Genomic DNA, 24,863 nt, shown 5'->3' with positions numbered 1-24,863 from the left:
TCCAGCTTTGATTTGTTTTATTAGGTCAACAGCCAATAGAGTTAACAATGCTTAACACACTGTTCATCATGCAAGAAGCATATTCAATTTTAGTACTTTTGTAACTACTGCTACAGATGGTAAAGGATTTTCATATCCTCAGAGTAGAGCTCTATTTGTTAGAGTAGAGCCTTGTCTTAAGTATGGCACAATCAGAATGTTCTGAACAGCTGGTTAGGAAGGTAGCCAAGATGCAAGAAAGAAGTCTGAGCTTCCTTTTCAAGGGCAGCCAACTCTTGTACCGTAGGTGCCAGAATATCCACGTGGCCTTTATAGAGTCCACCTGCCAAAACAGACCAGATCTAAATACCATGTTCAACATCATTTGTCAGCAGAACTAATGCTCAACCAGTCATTCAGAAAATTAGATTAAGTTTGCTAACTCGATAAAAAACACATACACACACACACACATGCGCGCACACATGTGTGTACACATACATAGTTTGGCAAATTGCAACTCATAAGCTGCATGTAACAAATGCAGAAGAGAAAGAACTAATGCATTTTTATCTATGAAACTAGTTATGTAAACACACCTGGGAAATTGAACAGAACGTAACAAGTAACTCAAGAGTAGTTTATTGCTTACCACCCAGAGCTCTTTTTTGCCCGTAAGTAACCTTCCCATCAAAATCATCCACTGGTACTTTTATGTCTGGTTCAACTTGGGCAATAGTGCAGTTTAAGTGTTCTTCAATCTCCCCCAGCAACTAAAGAAAAAGTAATTATATGCTTTGCGGTTCCAAGACATCAGTTAGCCTACAGTTTTCTAAACCAGTGAAATACAGTTCCTATTAAAACTGATAAATGTATAAACAAACCAATTTGGTCTTAAGAGCTCTAAGACCAATACATTTTTTGCTCAAGCCAACTACACAAGTTCACTTCCAATCTCAGTATGTTCTAGTCTACCTAGTCAAAAACTTTCACTCTGCATAGTACTATACTTTACATGCATAGGGCTGCTCTATAGAAAAGTCGTTCATAGTCTCAACTTATTTTACTATAGACAAGATATTATTCATTCTTATTAAACATAGTAAGAAAATGCTGTGAGTTTAACAAGCATTCACACTCTTAATGAAAACGAACTTAGGTGACACTATCTGTTGAACTTCTGACGTGTAGAGTCACTTCCAGCTTTGCAAGAAACCATCTAAACAAAAATGCTTAAATAATCCTACACACAGCTCTGCACAGCATTTCACCAGAAAGACGATAAGGAAATTGAAATTAAGACTCCAGGGGGCATCATGACAAGATCAGCTAATAATTAATTTCAAGTCAGAAATACAATGTCACTACATTAAGTTTCCTGACAGAAAAAACAAAAATGTTTTTGATCTTGTGCAAACTGCATCTTAGGAAGGTTTTTTTTTGTTTGTTTTTACATACTATACTCTGATTTCATGTTTTTTGTGCAAGTATAAATTAAAACATTTATGTATTCTTTAATAAGCAACTATGCTAAAGCAATAGGAAGCAACAGAAATGGCTGGGAATATTAAAACAAATTAAGTTAAAAAGCTTATAGAAGGCATAAACCTGCAATAGTGTTTTCTAATTACTAGTTCTTCAAATGGATAAAAGAAATCCATCCAAATTTGTACCTTAACTACAAAGCCAGGAAATAACTATACTTATACAGTCTTTGAGAGAAATTAAAAAACTCTGATTAAGTGAAGTTTACCTGCATCTCATTGTACCAAATGGTACAGCCTCCTTCTTCCTTCAGTCTAGTATTATAACATCCTTTTCCACGGCTACTGCATACATGATACCAAACCTAAAAAGAAAGAAAAACTATGTCACAAGGTTTAAAAGTTATAGTACACTTATTTTTATTTCTATCATGAATAAGAATTTAGATTTCTATTTTAAATACTTCTCAGTTACAGGAAACAGAAGTAGTTTTCCAATGCAGGATATTAAAACCAGGTATCAGCTGAGAATGCAACTTCAGTAAATAACCTCTGTTCAATTTTATCCAAAGTTTCTACTTTGGAATATAATTACCTTTTCTTTTTCTTTTGCCACAAGGGAGATTGCAAGACCCATCCTGAAATATTTGGGGGGAGGAGGAGAGAAGAAGAAGGAAAGAGAAAAAATGTATTTCAATAATTATCATTGAGCATTATAAAAATCAGGTAAAACATGGTGACTGAACACAGACATACCTTTCTGCTCTGCCTACTCTACCAATTCGATGAACATAGTTCTGTTTTTCATCAGGAAGCGTGACATTGATAACTGCATAAAATACATAGAAAATACAGAGAAAACATTTTTTTCTGGTTTTGTATGAGGTAAGGTCACAGACCACACATTAAAATAAATATGATTTTGACTGCTGCAAACCCTCTCCTCAGCCTCTCAAACTTCATGTTTAATTCGGCAATTACAGGTGTCACTATCTGCACTAGAAAAATCCCTTACAATTCAGAAAACGATTAGGTATTTGAAGAGCTTTTACTGAAACTGTACTTGAAAATAAAGAAAAAAAGTAAACATTTTAATTAAGTAATTTTTAGTATCTGCAACCTTGCTTTCTTAAAATAAAGCTAAGACATACATATACTTGTCTTAACTAGCTGATAGGCCTAAAAGCATATTAAAGCCTTAAGCAAATTCAGTAAGTTATAAATTTGTATCTTACCATATGGAACACCATGAATGTCGATTCCTCTAGCAGCAACGTCCGTGCAGATCAAGAAACGGACATCTCCTCTCTATGAAAACAGAGTCATAAGAATTATTGTGCTAAATAAACTAAATCAAAATCCAATCAATGAAATGGTGTCTCATTTATTTCTTCCTTAATTACAAACACAAACAAAACTAAGTCTTTGATTTATATGTTTTGATTATTTAAACTAATGTTTGATTTAGTTTTGGATACTCAAGAACCAAGAAGTTTGAAAACAGAATAATGATTCCAGAGCTTAAATTTAGATTTAAAACAATAAACTCATCTATCTTAAAATCCTTGAAGGCCAGGTTAACTGACAGTATAGATTTCCACTTAGAGAAACAATATCTCACAGAATTTTAGAAACTGAGAAGTCACAGAACACAGTAATCCAATTTAATGTGATGATCATACACAGAAGAACTAGCATCACAGATTAAAGCTTTTTTCTCATTTCCCAATATCTGAAATTGTATTTACATGTTAAAAACCTTACTGTATCACCTTAAATCTTTCCAAGTTTTGCTTTCTTTCTTGAGGTTTTCTGTCACCATGCAGACAGACACATGAGAACTGATGTCCCTTCCTATCAGGGCCTGAAAAAGTTGTTATGCATTAGTATCAGATATAAGGTATGACACAGCACCTTACAGAGCTGCTAGAAAAGTATGTCACAGACAACACAATTTTGATTGAGAATCTCATTCATTATGAATTAACAAACTTTTGTTTACCAATTCAGATACTATGGGGGGGGGAAGGGAGGCAACCCCTCACTCCCACCCCCCCCAGGAAACACCACCCACCTCCTTTGCCCTTGCTCTTCTTCCATCTAGACACCTCCCTTCCCTCCCTGTCTTAGCTTCCCTTGATTCTCCATATGTCTTTTCCCATTTCTCAATTGTCCCTTTGTGTGCTCTGTTTTTCCTCACATATGTCCTTTAAGTCCTCGCATTTTTCCTCCTGCGCCTTCTGTGCCAGCAGCTACCACTGCTTTACATTTGAGAAAAGGAGGTAGCACATGCTTCTCTGATTGTGAAGTTTTGGCATAAGATAAGTGGTTTTTTCATTCACTTCAGAGCTGGCTGGCACAGGCTCTGAACAGCCCAAGGCAGTTCCAGCTACTCCCACATAAAACACTGCTGCAGCCCAGAGCACCCAAACTCTGCCCTTTATGTCCAATACAGAATGAATATCATCGTGCTTAAGTTAATGGCAGACACCATAAAAAAAGTGACCTCCATCATGAAAGGCTTTAAAATCAACACAGAAGCAAGCAGAATCAGGCTTTAGTAAAAACATTACCTCCACCCTGTTGGATGAAGTATTGCTCCATATTATCACAATCTATTTTAGTCCTACAGAAAATAATGGCTTGGTCCATCTTGTGTTCTTTGATTGCCCGAACAGTGTACTCTCCTTTCAGAATTTTAATAGCTTCAGACCACATTTCTAAGTGAAACAAAGGAAGTTATTTCACTCAAATTATTTAAAAATATGAACAGTCTTCGCATAGCATGCATTTAAAGATTCTCTAGCCTTTTGGTAGACATTTACTAGCACAGCAGGTGAGCTAGATCCTCATTCATTTGCTCTTGCTCTCCTCCAAGCCAGTCCATGCTCCAAAACGACATCCTACAGAAAGACCAAGCTACTCTTAAGTTTATTCATACAGCTCAAACAACTTTTGTTTATGCATCTGAAGATGTGTTTCAGTCTTTCCTCTCCCCTAAATAGAGAGAGGCATTTCTCTTTTGCTATTAGACCACAACTGCAAGATTCTAGAAGTAAGGATTTGGAGGTACATGTCTCAAGAACAACACCTACTATAGTTCAGCTTTAATAATATTTAAAAGGTATTATTTCACAATCTATTACTTAATAAATGTTGGTTACCTGGAGTGTTAGCACCAGGTCGTGTATTATCTTTTGCATGTACTTCATCAGTCTAGGGAGGAGAAAAAAATCTTTAGCCATGTCATTGCAGCAGGAATTAACACAAGAAAGAAAATGCCTACTAACAACTACTTATTCAGAATTTATTCAGCATTTTATAGAAAACCCATGCCATCCAAGTTTTACAATCCCGAAAGATTCTTTCCTCATTCTAGGATCTCTCCTCTGCAGCAAGGAAAATTCCAGCAGTCACTAAAAACCTCTTATTTTACCTATCAGCATGTCTTGACAAATTGAATTCCAGTTCCAAGACCAGCTGTAACTTTGCCACCCCTTTCAGGGATGTCAGTTTTTTACCTAGCATTTCAGGATTATGAATAGATTCCAAATGCTTTTGGCTAAAAAATAAAGACTTAAGACTATTAAGAACAAACTATACTCTTATTTAAAAGTAATCTAGAATATTAAACCTCATTTGGTAAATTAAGCAAAGTTAGTGACTAACTATTAAGACAACAGAATAAGATCCATCGTATACACACAAAATCAGGATTCTCAAGTTCATGCTCACATCTTTCTCTCTCACTTTTAGCTTCAAGTGAAAACAACAGAGTTAAACACAACATAGGAACATAACCCCAAGAACATTGATATTAAGAAGGGTGCAACTAAACAAAGAATCCTCTTATACAATTTATAATAAATAATAGAAACTTGAAAACATAAGAACACTCCATGCTATTTTGTTAGTTAGCAAATAGCCTCAAGATAAATTTGAGAGGTAGGACTAGATATGCATGCTACCTAAACTAGAAGAAAGGGAAGAAAAGGGAGAAAGGGGAGAAAACCCATACAACTAAACAAAGACTTAGTTCTGCCTCATAATGACCTCAGAGGTAAAGTGCATACACATTTTGTGCTTTGCTCCAGGGTACAAGACACTACAAAGTTTTCTTTAAAAGTAACTGCATTTAAGATCCTTAGACACTGAAAGTCATTCTGATTTTATGGGGCAAGAAAACCTCTCCTGGGTAATGTCTAATAGCATAAGCAGCAAAACCAAATTATTATTAGTCCACACGTTGAGGAAACTCTCAGCTCCACTAACATATAATTACCAAGAAATTAAATAGAGTTGAAAAGTAATCTAAGCATTAACTTCCACCAGACAAGTTAATCTAGGTTCTGCTAAAGAATCTTAGTCTTGAATGCAAAAATGTAAGCAATAAAATTCTTTGTCTGGACATTGGATAGACACTAAATTGCTGAATAAAAAACCCTTAAAATAATGCATTAATACAATCACAACTAAATTAGACCACAGTTGCTCTTGAACAACTCAGACTCAGGATCAGATACAGAGCCAAGATGAAAAGACATGAAGTAATGTCAAGACTTAATGAAAAGGCCCTAACAAACATAAGAAAGTGAAATTCTGGAGCTAGAGGTGTTGAGGAAAGTCACTGATTCTAATCACCCAAGAGTTGGTAAAAATATAAGACAGTTCTAGGTCATTCAGAGTACAGCCTGAGATTAAGTATGTTTTGCATAGGATTGTCCATTTCCTGTATGCTGTTAGAGAAACTATTTTCCAGAAAGGTCTGTTAGAAAGTTTACTTCCTTCAGATCAATCAGAAGAGACAGGTATGACATGTTTCAGATGCTACTGATAATTAGTTGCAAAATGACTTAGTAGTGCAGCACCACTGTTCTCCCCTACAAGCCAGAACATTATCCCATCCATTTTTTCCCCAATCATGTTGGTGAAAAAGTTACTCATAATCCTAATTTTATGACATTGCCAATATCACGCTGTTGACTAATGTTGGTGGGACAAACCATTTCAGACACATCAAGCTGTTACAACATTAGGCCCCAACTATTGAAAGATCTCTGCCACTTCCAAGTGTTAAATCACTGTGCAGACAGAAAGTAAATAGAGGCATAGAAAGACAGAGACTGAATTTAAATGTTTCACTTATACACCACTTACTCTTATGTGGTTCTTGCCAAGCCTTTCCCACAGTTTGTCAGCTTTTGGATTTACAAGCACAACTACATGGTGCACAGTTTCAGGGACAGAATCTTCTCCTTTCAAGTCAACCCATGTGGGAAAATGCATGATCTTTTCTGACAGTTTTTTCACATCAAAAGAATGCAATGTTGCAGAGCACACAATCACCTATATAGAAAAAAAAAGCCACAAATACTTCAGAATAAGTGTTATCAAAGATGAATACCAGATGAGATCAGATTCTTCAGCAAAAAAGAGTTAAAATGACAAGGACATTACGTGCTAGCTGCAATAGCATACTGTAGCTCAATACAAAGAAAATAAAAACAAAAGCCACACACACCCCACAAACTTACTTTCCTCATTCCAGGATCTACCACACTAATGAAGGTCAGGACAGAAGAACAGTTATTCAGGTATTCTCTTACAGAGACCCAATCATTCAAGACAAGGAAAGCAGAATTACTGATAGCTGATGAATCAAGATTAACTATAGCATTAGAAGTCAGTTTAAGAAGTCACTCAAAAATATGTATTTAAATAAACCCCCAAAGCCTAAATACCAGGCTTCAGATGAAGAATCCTAAATACTTATGCTCATAGTCTGTTAGAACTGAAAGCAGTGCAGACCAAACAAGTTAGGAATAAACCTTATACCTGAAGTCTCTTTCCATCTGAAGTTATCTGAGGAATCTGACTGTGAATCCTGTTTATGAAATCTGAATAACCTTGGAGAAGGAGGCCATCCTGGAGGGTATGGAAACAGAACAAATAAAACAGCAACGTTAGCTTCTCATTTGTCAATCTATACATTTGAGCAACACAACATGTGTAGTCTCACTTAAGCCAGTCATTGACCTGTCCATCTAATTATTACCATGGAAATAAAAGAAAAAGTCTGAAGTATTTTCAAGCACAGCTTCTGTGCTTTACAAGAAATTAAACATGTGCTTCAGCAGCTTCTTTAAGCTAATAAGCTGCTTCCTTTCCCCTTCACCCACTCAAGTATTCTACCTTTGTGAATATTCAATAGTATTAAAAGCAGAGAAAGAAACAGTGCTACACAGCAATGATGTTTCATTGAATCTTTTTAGGAAACGTTATATTAAAAAATAAAAAAGCTACATACAGCTTCGTCCAGAACCAGGAATCTAACTTGAGATAGGTTAAGCTTTCCCGTTGAGACCAGGTCATCCAGTCTTCCAGGGGTTCCCACAACTATGTCCACCTATGAAATACAGAAAAATATTAATTGGTAATGCCTTCGACTTAATTATGTGACCGGCTCTACCTAAACTCAAGATTGTCAGATATTTAACAGTGTAATGCCCTACCATCTGTTAATGATAATTTCACAGGCTCCTAGAGTAATTCAGGTTGTAAAGGATCTTTTGAAGTCTAGTTCCCACTCCTGCACATAAAGTGGTGCCAACTTCAAAGCTGCTTTAGAGCACTAAGGACCTTGCTCCGTCAAGTTTTGATCATCTTCAAGAACAGAGACTTCACAACCTTTCTGGGTAATCTGCATTTCACTTCTATTGCCTGTTTTCATTCCAGTTTCCACTTCCAACTGTCCCACGCAAGAGTATTTTGTGAACCCCCCTCTGTCTCCACACCCAGAAAGAGCTGTTTAGCTGCTGCGGGAAGTGAAGCTAAATGAAAAAAGCATTCATGTATAAATAATAGTTTTTAGTTCAACTCTTTCTTCCCACTGCAGAAGTCTAGCTATCAAACCTATCGCCCACAGAAATAACTTAAGATTTTGCCAAATAGAACAGTTCACTCTCATGCCTTCATGATTCCTATTAAAGTCTACCAAGCTCCCAGTCCGAGCCTGCTTACGGAAAACTTCATAGCTAGGCAGCTAAAGTCAGTGAAAACATACTAATAATGATGGAGTGTCACTCCCAGAAGAGAGTCTTTAAAAATAATACAACAAAAACAAACTCTTACCATCACACACTATGCTATCCATACTATAGAAGAACAAAAACAAGCAAAACAACAACAAAAGACTAAGTTACAGTACGATTGAACGGACTGTACATCTCATGCCGCAGAAGCTAGACCCATTTCCCCTCCACACAGGTGTTCCGTTCAGAGAGAACTCTGGTGTAGACCGATTCTGCTTATTGCAGACAACTTTTATTTGCATTAATTCAAAATAAGTTAAGAAAACTGTTTTGTTAATCAAGGAAAAATGGCAAAAATTATACTTAGTTTTACAGAAGTACTCAGGCATCTATAGAATTTGACTGAGTACCATACAGATCAGTATTAACAACCACCACTAAATAAAGCAACAAGTGCCAGAACAGTGCAATATGACATTAGCATCACCAGAATGATTTCCTTTTATCAGGTTTACAGGAGTTACAGCAATTACTACTATTCTCTAGAGACACCAAGTAACTCAGAACTCAAAACTATGACATCATATAAACAGAAATAAAACTTACTCCTTGTTCCAGCACAGAGAGTTGATCTCTTGCAGCAACACCACCAATAATCAGCAGTTCTCTAAAATTAAAGTTACATCAACATACTTTGAAGTTTCCTAACTTTTGGTATATTCAGGTATATAAACATTTGGCTGAGGATTCATTCTGTTACTAATAATACCTAGAGATTAACAGTTTAGAATAGTAAATTTAAAAACAAGAGAATAGGGAAGAGTTTTGTAAAATTCTTTCCTTCATGTGTGCATTCACTGTACTTGATTTCCAGAAGAGAAAAAACTTGCTACTGAGTGGTATTTCTTTATCCTATTGCCATTTTGCTACACACACAGAAGTTTCACCTTAAAGAAAGGATCTTGAAACTAATTTCTTGAAGCTAATCTGTTAGTATACTGAGATTAAGTTTCCTATGTTCTTGACAGTTAGTAAAGCAAACAGTAAATTAAATACCTCCGACATCAGTTTTCTCCCCATGGCTACTCTCATGCAATCCTAGTAAAAACACTCTTGTAAACTGATTACAATTTAAGCAATCAGCTTCACATTTTAAGCTTTAGAAGCAAAGAAACAGCAAAAAGAAAGAGCTTTAGATCAAAGCAGTCTGTAGACAACTTATTTTAAAATCACACCTTCATGCAGATCAGAGCAAGATCTGTTCTGTGAGAATATGAATGTAAACAAATCAGACCTCCTACATAACTATTTGTTGAAGAAGAATGATGGAAGAGGTGAGAGAGAGAGGTGATAAGCAGAAGTTATGTGCTTTTCTTTGCAAATAAAAGCTTCACTAAATATACTCCTTCAATAATCTGAAGAAAAACAAACTAAACAGATTTATCATACTAGAAAGTAGTAGCCTGGAAAGAAGAAAAACCACACCTCAACTGTCCCCCTCAGCTGGTCAGGAGTATTACAGTAATAGGAAAATTAGAGGGTTAGTTTGTAGCAAATGCTACTGAGGCTATATAAATTGCACTGCAAATTAAGATTCACATATCTACAAAGGTGAACCCTTGGAGGCCTCTCCTGTCCACATGGACATTGCCATAAACAAACAGAGTATTATGTAACAGATGATATTAAAGCATCGTTACCTTAACTTGGGATTTTCAACATATTTTTTGAACTGCTTCACATTGTTTAAAGTTTGTTCTGCCAGCTCTCTTGAGGGTTCTACAATCAATGCTTTTGGAGCATTTGGAAGGTTCTGTGTTTGAACCACTTGTGCATTTCCTAAAGAAAACAAACAAACAAACAAACAAACAAAAAAAAACCACACACACACAACTATATCACTATCCTCTAACTTGTGGCTAGGAACAGACTTTGATTTTCTACAAACAACCTAAAAACCTCATTATCCCCAAAAATACTTTTTTTAAAGGGTAATTTCATGGCTCACTCAGTTATAAATAGCTTCAGGTCAGTATTCCAAGTCTGAAACTGTTCTGTGAACCTGGTCATGATAATGGGTATACTGTTCATTCAGCATAACTTTTTTTTAAACTCTATCATAGAAAAAGGTAAGTGTTAAAGCAGATACTCTTGAGTAACTTTGGTAAGAGCCAAACTCCTAAGTTATCTGATACATTTCTAAATTCAAAGTGTTAGACTACAATACAGTTTAATATGAAAAAAAAAATCCAAACACTTTTGAAAAAGTCACACTTGTTTTTCTACCACTAAGATCACGCAAGACTCAAACTAATAATAATGAAACAATTAATAATATAAAAAAGCTCTAGCTAGAATATAAAAGCATCAGAAATTTAAAGATTTAACTTACCTGTGTGTTGTGATTTTACAACACTACCATCAGGAGCTTTGCAGAGGGCAATATAGCCATCTTTTGGTGGAAATTTGAAGTCTTCTTCACCAAAATTGAATTTCAATTCAGCATTCTAGATTGTAACAAGGTAATGTCAGAGACAGGTTCAAAAGCCAAAGTAAGAAACAACTCCACAACTAATTTCCCCATGAGAAGAGAGCAGACTAAGCATGCACAGGAAAAAAACATCCTCTCTGTATCACCAAAGAGGTGTAAACCCTGTCAGATATTTTTTTGCTTGTTTCTAGCTCTGAAAGTTTCTTCTACATCAAAACATTCAAATATTTACAGATACACTAAAACCTCTTTCAAGCTTGCATGTTTTATTCATATTCAATAACTAGCCATAATCTTAAAAAAAACTCACACAAACCTACTCGTATGTGTCACAGACCACCATAAATTCTATTAAATCCTTTATTATTCAATAAGGCATCACTACAGAGAGACTAAGCCCAGGAAGGCTAGCCTACCACCCATAAAGTTAGGGTTGAGAAAAACTGAAAAAAATGTAAGTGTCAAGGTAGATCAGTTAAAGTTTTAGTATTTAGTTATTTGCCTGTGTGTATTAAACTTCGTTACGGAATGACTCAATAGATACAAGACAAGCAGTTTTTCAAGCTAAAATAAGTGCTATTCTACCTTTATGTTCAAGCTGAAATATTTCAATTTAAATTTAAAGGGTCAACATTTAACCTGAATGAAACTTTTCAAATAGTGACTGCTTCAGTAGTAGATTACTGGTAGATAGAAGGAAACAGAGACAATGTTCAAGAGAGACTACCATAATTACAGCAGGTATGCAAGTTTCATACTTAACTAGTAGTTACTAAAAAAACTAGAACAATTCTCAGTCTTATGCATTTGTGACATTCTTAAGTTACCTTCAGTACACAAGCAGCAAAGAGTGCTTGGTTCCGTATGTGCTGTGGGATTTCAAATGCAAGGCCAAGGTCTTTCCCTGAAAACAGAGTTCATATTCAGTCAGACTTCATACACATGCACACTGTACAAGCATCTAATTAAAATAAAAAAAGAAATCTTACCATTTTTGGAAAACTTTATTTGTCCTTTATCTATGTCTAGATAACATCCAATTGTATCATGCATAGTGAATTCCTATAATGAAAAGCAGCTTGTGAAATTAACAGGTTTTAGAATAGTATATTAAGAATGGGGGCTTACATTCTGTCAACTTTTAGTAGGGAGAAGTGAGAAAACTAAACTTCTATCCTTAAAAGTGGGAAGTTTGCGTTTTACTCCAAAACGATAGCTTTAATAGCATGTTTTTATTCAATTACGCCTTTTCAGGAAAAGGCCAGGTTCATCTTCGACATTTAAACACTTACTGCTGCTTTAAGTTTAGTTTAAAACCAAACATTCTGACAATGATAAATGCAAGTCATTTACCTGGAGAATTCTATATTGAGAAGTGAATTAATCATGCATTTACTACCCAATTTAAATCCAAATTTACATTGCCAAACACATAGTAGAAGCCTATTTTTTGACTAAAAGATTTACACTTGCAGGAGGTACTTGTAGTTAGTAATACTTGCATGTTATACATATTTAAATACTATATAAAGACCTTGGAATTTATTCATTGCAAAAATCTTTAAAGTCTGTCTATTATGAAGTACTTCCAATTGAACAGCTCATAAGTCACTATTTTAATAAAAACTACAATACAATAGTTATAAAAGTGAATTCTCAATGCCATACAACTTGCAGCTAATACTACTAAAACACTAAGTTTCTGCAGTGTTGTTCAGATTTATAAAAGTTATGCTTAAGTGTCTAAGAACTACTGACTAGCATACAGTACAAAAGCTACCTCAGATTTTCTTGATGCACTTTTCAGAAGCAGCATATTAAAATAATAGTTTTAATGGCAAATCCAACCAAAAAGCCAGAAATAGAACCTGACTAACCATACCTTATCAGCACCTAACCATGTATTTTAATATATTAGAGTTATGACTTGTATTTTTGACTAGTAGTCAACAGGATATGTTGCCCTCACTTTGACATTTACTGAGACATATTGATGGGTTGGTGTTGACTTATTTCAGTCTTAATATAAAAGAAATAAATCCAAAAGTTAATAGCAAAACATTTAATAACACAGAAAAGCTTTATCTTCTGAATAAGAGCCTCTTGTCTAGACACAACCATAGACCTCAAGAGGCTGTTTGTTAAATCTGTTAACACACTTTTGTCCAAAAAAAAATCAACATTTTATGGTATTCCTACTTAATGACATGACCTAAAAAAGACGAGCATTGTTAGAAAAGACATTTGATTGCCATAATATACATGCAAATTTTTTAATATAAATAATGAAGAGGTTAGCAAAAAACAGTGATACTTCCATCAACAAGCAACTGCAACTTACCTCACCATAGCTGTCAAATTGCTTGTTGTGAGACTTCTTGCCAGTTCCACCAAAACCAAAGCCAAATTTATCAGTACCTGAAGACAAGACAACCTTTTATTGTTTGGCTGATGGGTTGCATTTCCATTATCATTTATATTGCCAAATCAAACCCCTAGTATTACAAAGAAAGAAATACACTGTACCAACCAAACATTTCTAGTTTTGACGCATTCTAAAATAATGTTTGTATTAGTATGTTTATTGATTTTATTGGTCTCCAGTCATCTTCATTAGCAGAGTAATCAAAAGAGGTATAGGGGGTATATGGGTATAGGAAACCACTGGAGTTAAAAAGCACATCCTTTAAGCAATTTTTTTCTTATTGGAAGAACAGAATTCACATAAAAACTCTTAACTCAGATTGCTACTTTCCCCCAAATAGTTAATTCTCCGTAAGACTAGAACAGGTTTCCAGCTACCTTCTAAAACATGCAATATAGGAATTGTCTATGAGAATCCTGTAAATCTTTTTATGGGGAAACTTACCCAAGTCTAACGAAGCCTGCATAGTTGACCAGCCAACTCTGCACAAGCCTTGGTCATGACAGGAAACTTCATAGTAGTATTTTCCTTTAAAAGAGAAAGGAGGGATCTTAAACATCATCTAAAGTTCAATTTTGAAGTGGTTCAGTTTGGCTGCTTCCAAGGTCATGCAAGTTTAATATTCCCAGTCCTCGCAGTAAGTACCATAAAAACTCTTACCACGTTAGCGTGAAAGGGTTTTATAGGTACCTATGAAGGTAGAGACAGTTATCAGAAGATAGTAGACCAAATGGAAAAAGGACATATGGAGAGGGAGTGTGCGAAAGTTTTGAGAACTGTTAAGCTAGCCAGAGACTAGTGGTTCCACTGAAACCACAAGAACTGATAAATTTTGAACACCAACAGTCTGCTGAACCAATGCATGCTGGTGATGATCTTGTACTAGTACCAAAATTGATTTTGTTACTTAAAGCACATCCAGGTAGGGTGTAGCTGCTATATACAGACAAAGACCACGTGATTATAAGCACAGCCAGTGAAACAAGCGGCAACTTGAAGAATTTTCTGAACAGTACCTAGAACAACTGGAGTGTCAATATGACCATCTACTTCTGGGTAAACAGTCAGGGTTACCACACAACTGTTGCTCACACCAGATAGCCAGGTAATTTGTGCATCTGTGTGCCTTTATGCAAAGCGTGTGAGGAAATAATTGAATGCACAGTGTGGACAGTCACCAGCTGTTAGCAACACCGCCTTAGCCAATAAAATATGTTTTAATGAGTACTGGTTTGTGATCTGTCTCTCCTCTAGCTCGATCCCTTAGCAGGGAAAATGACATTTACAACATAAGGAGATTGAAATACGCAGAATTATTTTTCTTTCCAACATCTTTAGCTGGCAGATGGAAAATAAGTTTTAAATGCAACCATCTTCACTAACAATGAGCAACAAGTGGATGTTTTAGTTAAAGTTTCCAAAACAGATTCTAAAATACATAATATCTACCTTTAGTCACGCCTCTAGTTGCTCTGCATCCATGCCATTCTTTTACCTCTCTGCTTTGACAACACAGACCATCTGATCCAATTGCTGAAGATAACAAGACAGTTTTAGTTAAAGAAAAAGCTTCTCTACTTTAAGCAGTATTTTTGTGTATATTTTAGTCTAGCTTATTCTTTTATTTAAATATGCAAACACAGGTAGAAAGTCTTATTTAACAGCTTACCCTCTGCAATTTGAGATAGATCTTAAGTAATCACTTAAATATGATTAAGAACAACTTATAATAAAGGAACAGGAGGTAGCTTGAAACATTTGATCTCTAAATTAAATCATATACTATGGACTAGCACAGATGCAGCAGATTCAGCTGCAGTAAAACAAACAAAAAAACCCCAAAACCCCACATACCACACAAACATGCTTTGAGCCCTAACAAGCTTGCTAAAACCAAACAACCCCCCCTTAAACTCTCTGATGAGAGCTTGCAGGCCTTAATTTTTCCCCAGGGTGGGGGGAAAGGTGTAATGGGATAAGGAATCAAAAACAAAGTTCTTTCCAGTTATATATTACAGTTAATCAATTTCAGGCGTATGATGAACGGTTAAAGCAGGGTTAGTATAACTCACCAAAAGCTGACCCTCTATCATATGGGTTCATTTGCCATTTATTGAGTACTATTTTGAAAGACAAAAATAAAAAAAAGCATTAAACCAACATGATATGCCTGGAGAGCTCAAATTAAAAATTCACAATGGCTCTGCAGCACCAAGATTAATATTACAGGAAGACAGTCTTGTTCCAATATAATTCATACTATGAAGTGAGAATGAAGGCCTATACATTGAAGAGGATTAATGAGGGCACTTAGAAGATAGGCCAACGTTCCACATGCTCTCAGTCAAATTCAGCTGGAAAAAAGGTCCACAAATACACTAAGAGCAATAACTCTGAAATGTATTTGCTCTGAATTTGCATTAAGATATTTTTTCAGGATATCAGCAAAAAAAATAAATAAAAAACAAATAAAATCTTTTACAAGCTGAACATTGTTTCCACTTCACATCTTGCAAGGTACTAAACCAAGTATGGCTTTCAAAAGAATACTGAAGAGCATAGGATGGATCAATCAGCCCTAAGCTAAAGACAACCAACACTGGTAAAAGACCCTGGGTAGTCAAACACATCCCAGTTTTTCTCCATGACTCTGCCAGTACACATTTATATCCATAATTTCTTATCTAGGATACTCCACTTACATTATGCCCTCCGTATTCATACACACAACAAAAAAAGCCTAACTTGCTATTAAACAAAGTCAATATAGATCAACAATAGTACATACTTCAGGACAATCATGGATGAAAACTTACCTGCCCCACCAGTTTTAATGGTTGCTTTCCCTTTCTTGCCTTCCATCTGATCCTTCAGTGTTTCATAAACTATCTGGATAACTGGAATGCTAAAAGCCTGAAATACAAAGTTATTTTGCTTCACACAGTTTATACACATATATTTACACAGCCTAGTTTTCAGCTGCAATACATAGCACATAAAGGTTAGAAATACTTTAAAACTAGCTTAAATATATGTTCGTAAATCCCAACAGTACTGCTTTACTGCAGTAAATACGCACACCTCCGTACACATTCTCTCTCTATATATGCATGTGTGTGTACATATACATGTTTAAAAAAACAAAAACTAATAAACCCCACTCACAGTATTTCTTACGGATGGACTTCTACTCTCTATTGTATTAGATTTAAATCTAATTACTTACACCAGTTTTTCCACTCCCCGTTTCTGCAGCCTATATGAAAAAAAAAAAGAGTTTATAAGTTAGAACTTATTCTACAATGACTGTTCTACAGTTCTGCTTAGTAAAGTATAAACTAAGTCTGCTTTGGCCCTTTCCATAACTCAGAAAATCTTAATACAGAGCAATGCCATTGCTTCATATGTAAACCAGATCTGGAATACAAAAAAAAAAAAAAAAAAAAAAAAAAAAAAAAAAAAAAAAAAAAAAAGGCAAACAAAAAAACCCCCCAAAAACCCACACACTTTCAGATTCCAGTAAGGGGAAAAAATTTGTCTGATTTCAGCAGGTGGTGTTCTGATTACAGAATCAAGAATAGACAAATCTTCAGAAGGTAAGCCAGACTAACTATACTGATTATTTTTTATTTCAGTGAAGGATCTGTTGAGACAGTATCAGTCATGTCACATACAGGACTGTGTCAGGGATTTATAACAAAAATGAAATTAGACGATCTCAGATAGCTCTCCTTCACCTGGCACTGTCTGTGAAGCAGTCAAACTAAGGTCTAAAAAGAGCCAATCCAATCTGCAAGAACAGTATGTTCTCATAAACAACCTTTACCTTAACACAAAGCTATGAAGTGACAGAGCTTGAAACATACAGGGAACTTGGAGTGGTTGTAAGGGAAGAATACACTTTTTAACCAATGAAGAAAGAATAGCTAATTAACCATGGAACACTCTGGAAAGGAGTAATTGACTGAACAAATAACAATTAGAAAAACAAAGGTTTTCCTGGAACAGGGCTATCCAGCACACATACCATAAGCACATCACCACCTCCTAAAATCAGCGGGATAGACTCAGCTTGAATATCTGTGGGGAGACTAAAGGAACACAAAATTAACACAAATACAAGTTAACAGAAGATACAAGCATTTTCCCTTATATATATTTAAGCAGCTTTTGCACATTCATATCATTAAGTTGCAAGAAGCTAATTAAAAGGTGAAAGTTATTTTTCCTGGCTGGCAGTTAAAGAAGCTAAAGGTCGAAATCTGCACAGATATTTAGAATAGGTGGTATATCTTGTCAGGAAGTGACTAGTGGATGCAGTAGATTCACTTGCATCCTGACAAGACATCTCCCATATTACTGTGTTGGCAAGAAAAGAAACAGACTGCTAATTTTTCCCAGTTTTCCTTTCTTCCAGAGTGGTTCACTTTTAAAGCCACTTGCACAGCCCTCATTTACAGGCTTATGATTCAAAATAGAAAATAAAGTCAAGTTAATTGAATGTAACCAGTATTTTGAAACAATCTCAGCTAATTAACACTGCTCATATGAGAAGAGTTACATACACTACAGCTGTCCATACAGATAACATTCTGAACTCCAGTTCAAAATAAGCCTCAAAGTAAAATATTTAGCCAAACAAGTAGCTAGAAATAGAGACAAATAATTTCACATTAGTCAATAACTTCCGCAGTAGAATCAACCTTGATGAACAGAAATTTAGACCACAGGGCACTTTTATCAAACAAATGACACTGAAAAACAAGCTGTCGTACCTTCCTTATTGAAGCTTAAGTGCTACTGCTACACTCACAGGTTATGTTCTTCAGTCTTTCACATTAAACAAATGCAAGAGATACAAGGATGGTTAAAGGAAGACATGGCCCCATGCTGGTGACATTAAAACAGAACAGGTATTTTATGAAGCACAAGATACCTCACCAAGGAACAAAAGTTAAGATTTTGCCAGGCCCAAAGGTCTAAACATGCCTACTTACAGCCAGTCCATCTCCTCCACTGCTTGAGCTATCTCCGGCATAACACCCATTTCTGTAATAAAAAAAAAAATAAAAAAAAAAAACTCACATAACAAGCAGCATTAGTTTCCTCAGAATAAACCAGATTTCCAAATGTCAATTTTTCCAATTACTGACAAAAAAAAAAAAAAAAAAAAAAAAAAAAAAAAAAAAAAAAAAAGGCATGATTTTAGGTAACAGTATACCCTACCTTCGCTGTAGAACTCAAAACAGAGATAAAAACATCTTCAACCCCTTGCCCCCCACCCCACATTTTTGACAGTTGTCCCTACTTTTAATGGCCGTGGAAAGAACCAGACATACATGGCAAAGAGTTAACAGGGGTAGGAAATCACACTAAAGGATGACATAATGGAAAAGTAAACACAGTAAGAATTGAGTGCAACTTTCTGGGTCAAATATTTTTCAAGTTTGCACATCTAAGTGATCTGTCTATGCAAACTATATGACAGACTTCACCATAGTTGAAATGCAAATAACTTAAAAAAAGGCAGAACCAATGATACATACAGACCTAAGTTTCAGATATCTATATATCTATATCTCCTTTGGCCACAGCTTGCCATACACAAGTATATTATGAAAGTGCTTTGATTTGTAATAGTTACCAATCACATCCAGTTTAGGAATATTTTCAAGTAAACTTGTACCAAGGTCTGATGATCCTAACTCAGCCACAGTTGGAAAAAATGGAGCCATTAAGTAAAGTCTGCACCTTGATAAACAATTTTTTTCTTTTTATTTATTGAATAAAACATTATCTCCTGCTATTTAATGAGTGTAAGAACTTATCCAGTTCTTACCATCAACATAATAACTTAATTGCAGGTTCTCTAAATATAAGCTTGCACTTTTCTAAAGGGAGCCTTTACATGTTAGTCTTCACACTATCATATGCTTTCATACACATTATGGACATATACAGATAGGTTGACATACATGCATATACGCAGTCAAAAATTACTTCTTCATTTTGCTGTAATAAGAAAAATATCATAAAGTAGTATCTGTTTCAAGAGAGGCTACTTTATTTGTAATGCAATTTCAGAAAACTTAAATGTTCAAGTGCTAGTAGAAGTACTAAGTATGTAGGACAAATCCTAATATGCCTACAAATTTGGATCATCAATATAAGAAAAAAAAAACTTATCAGCAAAAACAATTGTTGATTGAAACAATGTAAGTTCCTTAGAATTCTACTACCCATTTTAAATGTACTCTCACTTCATATTGATTAAACTCTTGCAGAATATACTGCATTATAGAAACACCACCACTATGAAATTTTCTGTTGCACAATTAAAAACATCCTGCTGTCTAGTATTTAAATGCATCTCCAGAATTGTGGAAGAAGCTTCAGTATTTTCCCTAATGGTGAGGCATGAAGAAATCAGTTTAAACCCCCCTCCCCCCCCAAAAAAAAACCAAAAACCAATTACATGAAAAGTACAGTGCCTCAGTGCTAGGGTTGGGGGTATGTGCATGTAGGATTAACAGCATAAGATTTTAAATTACAGATTATACACATATTTTAAACCACGCCACATAATAGGCCTACTCCCAATTATGAACACATAGTTATAATGCTCCTCAGTACACAGAACAGTTATCACCGAGTCTCCTCTTAGAGGAGCACTCAAGTCTGAGAGACAAATCTGTACTTTTAAGCAGCGCCATTTCCCAGGTGCACATACACCCTATGCGCTAAAAGCAGCAAATCCATGCTGGCAAACACCTCCGAAGGCCTCCCAAGCCCCCGGCACCGGGAGAAGCAGCTGCCTCCCCACAGGCCGCCCTCCCTCCCGCCCGCGGCGTGGCAAGTCACGCAGCACGGAGGAGGAGCCCGCACCAGGCCCACGGGGCCGCGTACCGCCGGGACAGCGCCCGCTCGCCCGCCGCAGGGACACCGGGAGCCGCCCGCCCTCCACGGGACAGCCAGCCCGAAAGGCGAGGGGGGCTCCCAGGGCCGCTCGGCGCCGACCCTCGCCGGCCCCAGCGCCGCGTACCCGAAAACGCCGCCATCTTCGCACCGCCGGCCGCTCCAGCTGCGCCCCCGCCGGCAGTGCACAGGCGCCGGGGCGGTCCGTCCGCTTTCTGCGCCGGGTGCGCGCGGGCCGCGCCGCCGGTTCCGCCGGTTCCGGGGTGTGTATGGGTGTGGGTGTGGGGGTGTGTGGGTGTGGGGGTGTGTGGGTGTGGGGGTGTGTGTGTGTGGGGGGGTAGGTGTTAGGCGCTCGGTGCTGGCAGTCACACACGGAGCGGTCGGTTCGCCGGTGTGTAACAGCAACGCTTCGTTCTTTAGTAGAACATAAGTAGCAACGCGTTCTTTTACATTTCTTACATAAGATTGATGAAATTCTCTACGTTTTTTCCCCCCAGGATAACTTCTAGCAAAGTGAAAGGCAACCTCTGGAGTGCTGTTGTAGAAATAAAATTACGGGGGAAAAATTGCAGCTTCTAAGCTTACACTGTATGTCAGTAGTGAATTTGTCTACTTTATGCTAGCTAAGTGGAAAGGACAGCATAAGATATCCACAGCTATTGCTTCTTATTTTTAATTCAGCAACAAAACTTTCATCTTCTCTAGAGCAGTCCTCACACAGAAGTTTATTTGGTTTAAAGACAAATAACAGCATCTCTTGACAATGTAGTCCTTTCGACTACTATGTTGCAACTGAAGCACTTGTTTTTGTCATGGAGCTTGATAACAGGCCTTGTTTAAACGCTGCCCACTGAGTTCTGCTGGACAAAACCATGTAGAGAAAAATCCAATTGATTACTTATTACCATAATGTTTGCATCATGATAGCTTTTCTCCTGGTTTCTCTTGACACGTGCAAAAGATGTGGAATGTAAACCTCAAGCATTACCTGCTACATCTATGGTCTAGCTCACTGTGGCTTGTTCATCTATTAGCAATTCCTTTCTGATTTTCTTAATTCTGAATTCTTCCTTTCACTATTACTTGCAGTACTTATCGATCACGATTTTGCTTGCTTTGGATAAATGATAAATTAATTCATTTTTGAAAGAGATAAAAAATAGTCAGCAGATTCAACCATGATTCAGAGAAAAATGTGTGTATAGGCAGACCTTAACTATCAATATGTAGTGCTATTTGCTCACATTTTTCCTGAAATTTATGAACATGATTTTATGCCATGTGTTGTTGCCTTCCAAGGTTACATTGTCAAACACAGTGCAACTAGGTAATGTAATTAATTAGACAGCCAGAAATCTGTTCTTTTTGTTCCTAGTAGTTTCTTCCTGAAATATTTCCTGAATATTTAACACAGCTTTCATATAACTCTGAACGTTTAGTTTTAGAATTTAATTTTTATCAGTATCTAATCTAGACTGCACAGTTGCTTACAAGATTAAAAGGTTAATAAATGCAAGCTAAAATCAGAGCGTAGGAGCAGAAGTAGCGGGATATAGATTAGTTTTCTTTCAGTTTTAAGAACTCTCTGTAAAGCTGCAGGAGGGAGCTGAAATCTTAGTTCTTTTGTAACGATTTATAAATGTGCTTATCTTAATGCGTTTGAGACAGTTTAACCCGGAAACTTAAAAAGTGTTTACGTCCCGTGTAACAGATTTATGTGCGTACATTAAAGTTGGAGGAATCAAATGTGAGAAATACATAATTTTAGCCGTTTTTTTTTTTCTCCTTGTGTAGTAAAGGCTTTATCAACACACTCAGGCCTTGACCGCGTTAGGTGTTTCGGCCCTCTGCGGGACCCGCAGGGCCGGAGACGAGCTCTACTCCTGCCTTGGGAGCGGGCAGTACTTGAGGGGCAGTGGGGAGACAGGCGATTCTTGGCGTTATCATCCCCGGCGTTTCCTGCAGCGGGAGGGGCGCCGAGGGCTTCGCCCCAGGCCGTGCGGAACCCCCGGCGCAGGCTCCGGGCCGGGCCGCAACCTGCGCGCGTGGGGCGCGCCCGCTTCGCCCTCAGCGCCGCCAGCCCAAGGCACCGGGCGCCCCGTTTCCTCCAGCGGAAGCCGGGCGCCCTTCGAGCGGCCCTGGGGGCGGCTCAGCCCCTCGCTGCCGCGGCCACGGGCCCGCCCAGCCGCCCCGGCGGCCGAGGGGACGCGCCGCCCCGCCTCTCTCCCTCGCGCGCGCGCGCGGCGCGGCCGCGGCGGTTTGGCCTGTGCCGGGCGCCGTAGTCGCTGCGGCGCTGGGTTGGGCGCGGGCGAGCATGGCCGCCGGCGGGGAGCGCGGGGAGGGGGGCGCGGAGATGGCGGCGGTCGGCGAGGAGGAGGAGGAGGAGGAGGAGGGCGGCGAGGAGGAGAAGATCCTGTACGACTTGCTCATTAACGCCGAGTGGCCGCCGGAGACGGAGGTACAGGTGAGTGTCGCCCCGGCCGGGCCGTGCCAGGCCGGGCCGCGCCGCGGGGCAGGGGAGCGGCCACGTCGGCGGGCGGAGCGGGGCGGGGCCGGGGCCAGGCTGCGCCCCGCTGCCACGGGCGTTTTGCGGCGGCGGGGGGCTGCGAGGGAGCCTCGCCTCGCCTTTGGGCAGGGAGCCTCTGCTCGCCGGGCTGCCCAGCCCTGCCCGGGCACGGCGGGGCGGGAGAGCCGCGGGGCCAGCGTGCCCTGTGATGCTCCTGCGCCCGCTCCTCTCCGATACCGCTTAAATTTTGCACTGTCACTGTCATGTATAGCACCTGGTTTTCCTTGGGGTCTTCTTTGCTCTTTAGGTGCGACTAAGGCTCTACTGTCGAGCAGACGCAAGGAGGGGCTATAACAAACTTCAGGCGCGGTCTGGAGACAGCTGTATTTAGAGCAATGGGAACTGCACAGTGACTGCTTGGTCTTTATCCAGCTTACTTTGCATGAGGCCGATTAGTTCACTCTCCAGGCCTTTACATCAGAATGTTGCTTGGTTCTAGCTGTATTTTGAGAGGGCTGAAAAAGGTTAAGTGGTATATCACTTTGTAAGTGTAGATGGCACACGGGTAGCTGACACAGCTTTAAAGATAGGAACACATTACTCCTATATTGTAAGGTACTGCTTGTATTCTGTCTTTCCAAGAGTCAATGACAAAGTTCAAATGCTAAAGGTTTGCTCTCTCATCTTCTGTGCAATATGCAGTTAGTTGCCTCCATTTCTATTGTGTCCTGCTTTTGGTGTAGAAGATGCAAAGAATGTAGTCTTACTTATTGCTTATTCTGGGCTTTCAAGTTCACTGCATTTGTTAAAGTGTTTTTAGTTAGGAAAATACATTATGGAAGTATTTTAACAGGGTTTTATGCTTAATGGGAACCTCTGAACAGAGAATATGGCAGTATGTCACAGGCAAAAGAATCTAGCTACTTGTGATTACTAAAACTGTTCCCATAAAAATAGCTTCTGTTTGCCAGAAAGACATCATTTTTTTTTAATCTTGAGTTCCAAATCCTCATCTGCTGCCATAGGAATAGGTGTTTGAGGAAAACAGTTGCAGTATTATCAGTTGATAACATATTGGAGTAGTCATACAGGTGAATAGCTAGCTACATCTGTTTTTATTTAACTGTTTTGAGAGATGGTCATTACTGTTTTTCCCGCCTCTCTTCTTAGTAATAGATGAAAAATTTGCATATCTGAAAATCCTAAGGAAGCCTTAGATGTAGTGGCACATGAGACTGTGGTTCTGCAATTATACAAAAGGGAAAATTGCTGACAAGCATCCCTTCTCTTCTGCTGTCACTGGTATTCTTAAAACTGTACAGTGCAGGTACTTTTTTAGGGTGGTCATACAAGCAGGTCTGTGGAGGTTATGGGTCAGGGTCAGGAATGTGTCAGTAAAGACAGAGGGAAGTGTGAGACCTCTCTTCAGCAGCAGCGTGGGTATGCCAGTTTAAAGTGATTGTACAACCACAGTCTGAGGATCCTGACCCACCCCGATTATTGGAATTTCTAAGCAACATAGAATTCTGCTTGTCAACTTGATTAAATGTTACAGGCTACTTTAAACTCCTCATTTCTTACTTGCTATAGCTTCAAGACAATTACCATTTTAAATGGCAGAATTAGAAAGGTCTGGAAATGTTACATTTTGTAGTTTGTTGGAATTACAATTTTTTTGAAGACTGTCAGAAGACAAGGATACTTCCAACATGCTCCAACGCTTTAGTGGAAAATTGATTTTAGACTGCCATTCACAGGCAAACAGAAATTTTGTCAATGTGATTGTTTGCCTTAAGGTGTCCTAACAATAATAATATTCAGATGATTGTGTCTTTTCTCTTGGAACATCAGTCTGTTTAACTCTGATTTATTCACACAGTGAATAAATTTCCTATGTACAGGAAAAAGTGCTGAACACTTGCAGCTGTAATTACAACCATTGGAAGCTCCCCATGTGACAAGAATTTAAACTTCTGTTAAATTCAAAACACTTAAAACAGACATTTCTTAAGTTGGATCCTGTATTGGCTTT

The 24,863-nt window shown here is 38.0% G+C and overlaps 2 protein-coding genes across 2 annotated transcripts in view; one reads left to right on the top strand and one right to left on the bottom strand.

The window, feature by feature from the left end:
- On the bottom strand, window positions 1–20,532 carry DDX1 (DEAD-box helicase 1). Its single transcript, XM_062573146.1, has 26 exons — window positions 20,453–20,532; window positions 18,408–18,459; window positions 17,438–17,501; window positions 16,637–16,666; window positions 16,227–16,323; window positions 15,483–15,530; window positions 14,860–14,943; window positions 13,855–13,938; window positions 13,327–13,403; window positions 11,975–12,047; window positions 11,813–11,889; window positions 10,887–11,001; window positions 10,195–10,333; window positions 9,101–9,161; window positions 7,771–7,869; window positions 7,299–7,388; window positions 6,621–6,809; window positions 4,628–4,679; window positions 4,037–4,183; window positions 3,236–3,327; window positions 2,699–2,771; window positions 2,220–2,292; window positions 2,059–2,101; window positions 1,733–1,828; window positions 632–752; window positions 1–322 (listed from the first exon to the last, which is right to left on the bottom strand). Exons 1-26 carry the CDS (start codon window positions 20,466–20,468, stop codon window positions 192–194), a joined length of 2,223 nt encoding a protein of 740 aa, XP_062429130.1. The 5' UTR covers window positions 20,469–20,532; the 3' UTR covers window positions 1–191.
- A 2,107-nt stretch (window positions 20,533–22,639) lies between these two features.
- Window positions 22,640–24,863, top strand: part of NBAS (NBAS subunit of NRZ tethering complex) — a 180,774-nt gene continuing 178,550 nt past the window's right edge. The window contains exon 1 of the mRNA XM_062573114.1: window positions 22,640–22,789. Within this exon, the coding sequence (XP_062429098.1) occupies window positions 22,640–22,789 (150 nt within the window). The remainder of the gene's footprint in view (window positions 22,790–24,863) is intronic.

The sequence above is a fragment of the Rhea pennata genome, chromosome 3 (genome assembly GCF_028389875.1).
Source record: "Rhea pennata isolate bPtePen1 chromosome 3, bPtePen1.pri, whole genome shotgun sequence".
NCBI lineage: Eukaryota > Metazoa > Chordata > Aves > Rheiformes > Rheidae > Rhea > Rhea pennata.
Note: the sequence above shows the minus strand (reverse complement) of the source record. Positions and strands in the feature narration are given on the sequence as shown.

Bases quoted from the DNA above. Each gene is read 5' to 3' on its own strand.
- DDX1 (XM_062573146.1), bottom strand. The intron at 12,048-13,326 runs GTAAGTTGCAGT...TTTTCATTATAG, and splicing joins AATTTGACAGCTATGGTGAG to GAATTCACTATGCATGATAC. The intron at 4,184-4,627 runs GTAACCAACATT...TGTTTCACTTAG, and splicing joins ACCTGGTGCTAACACTCCAG to AAATGTGGTCTGAAGCTATT.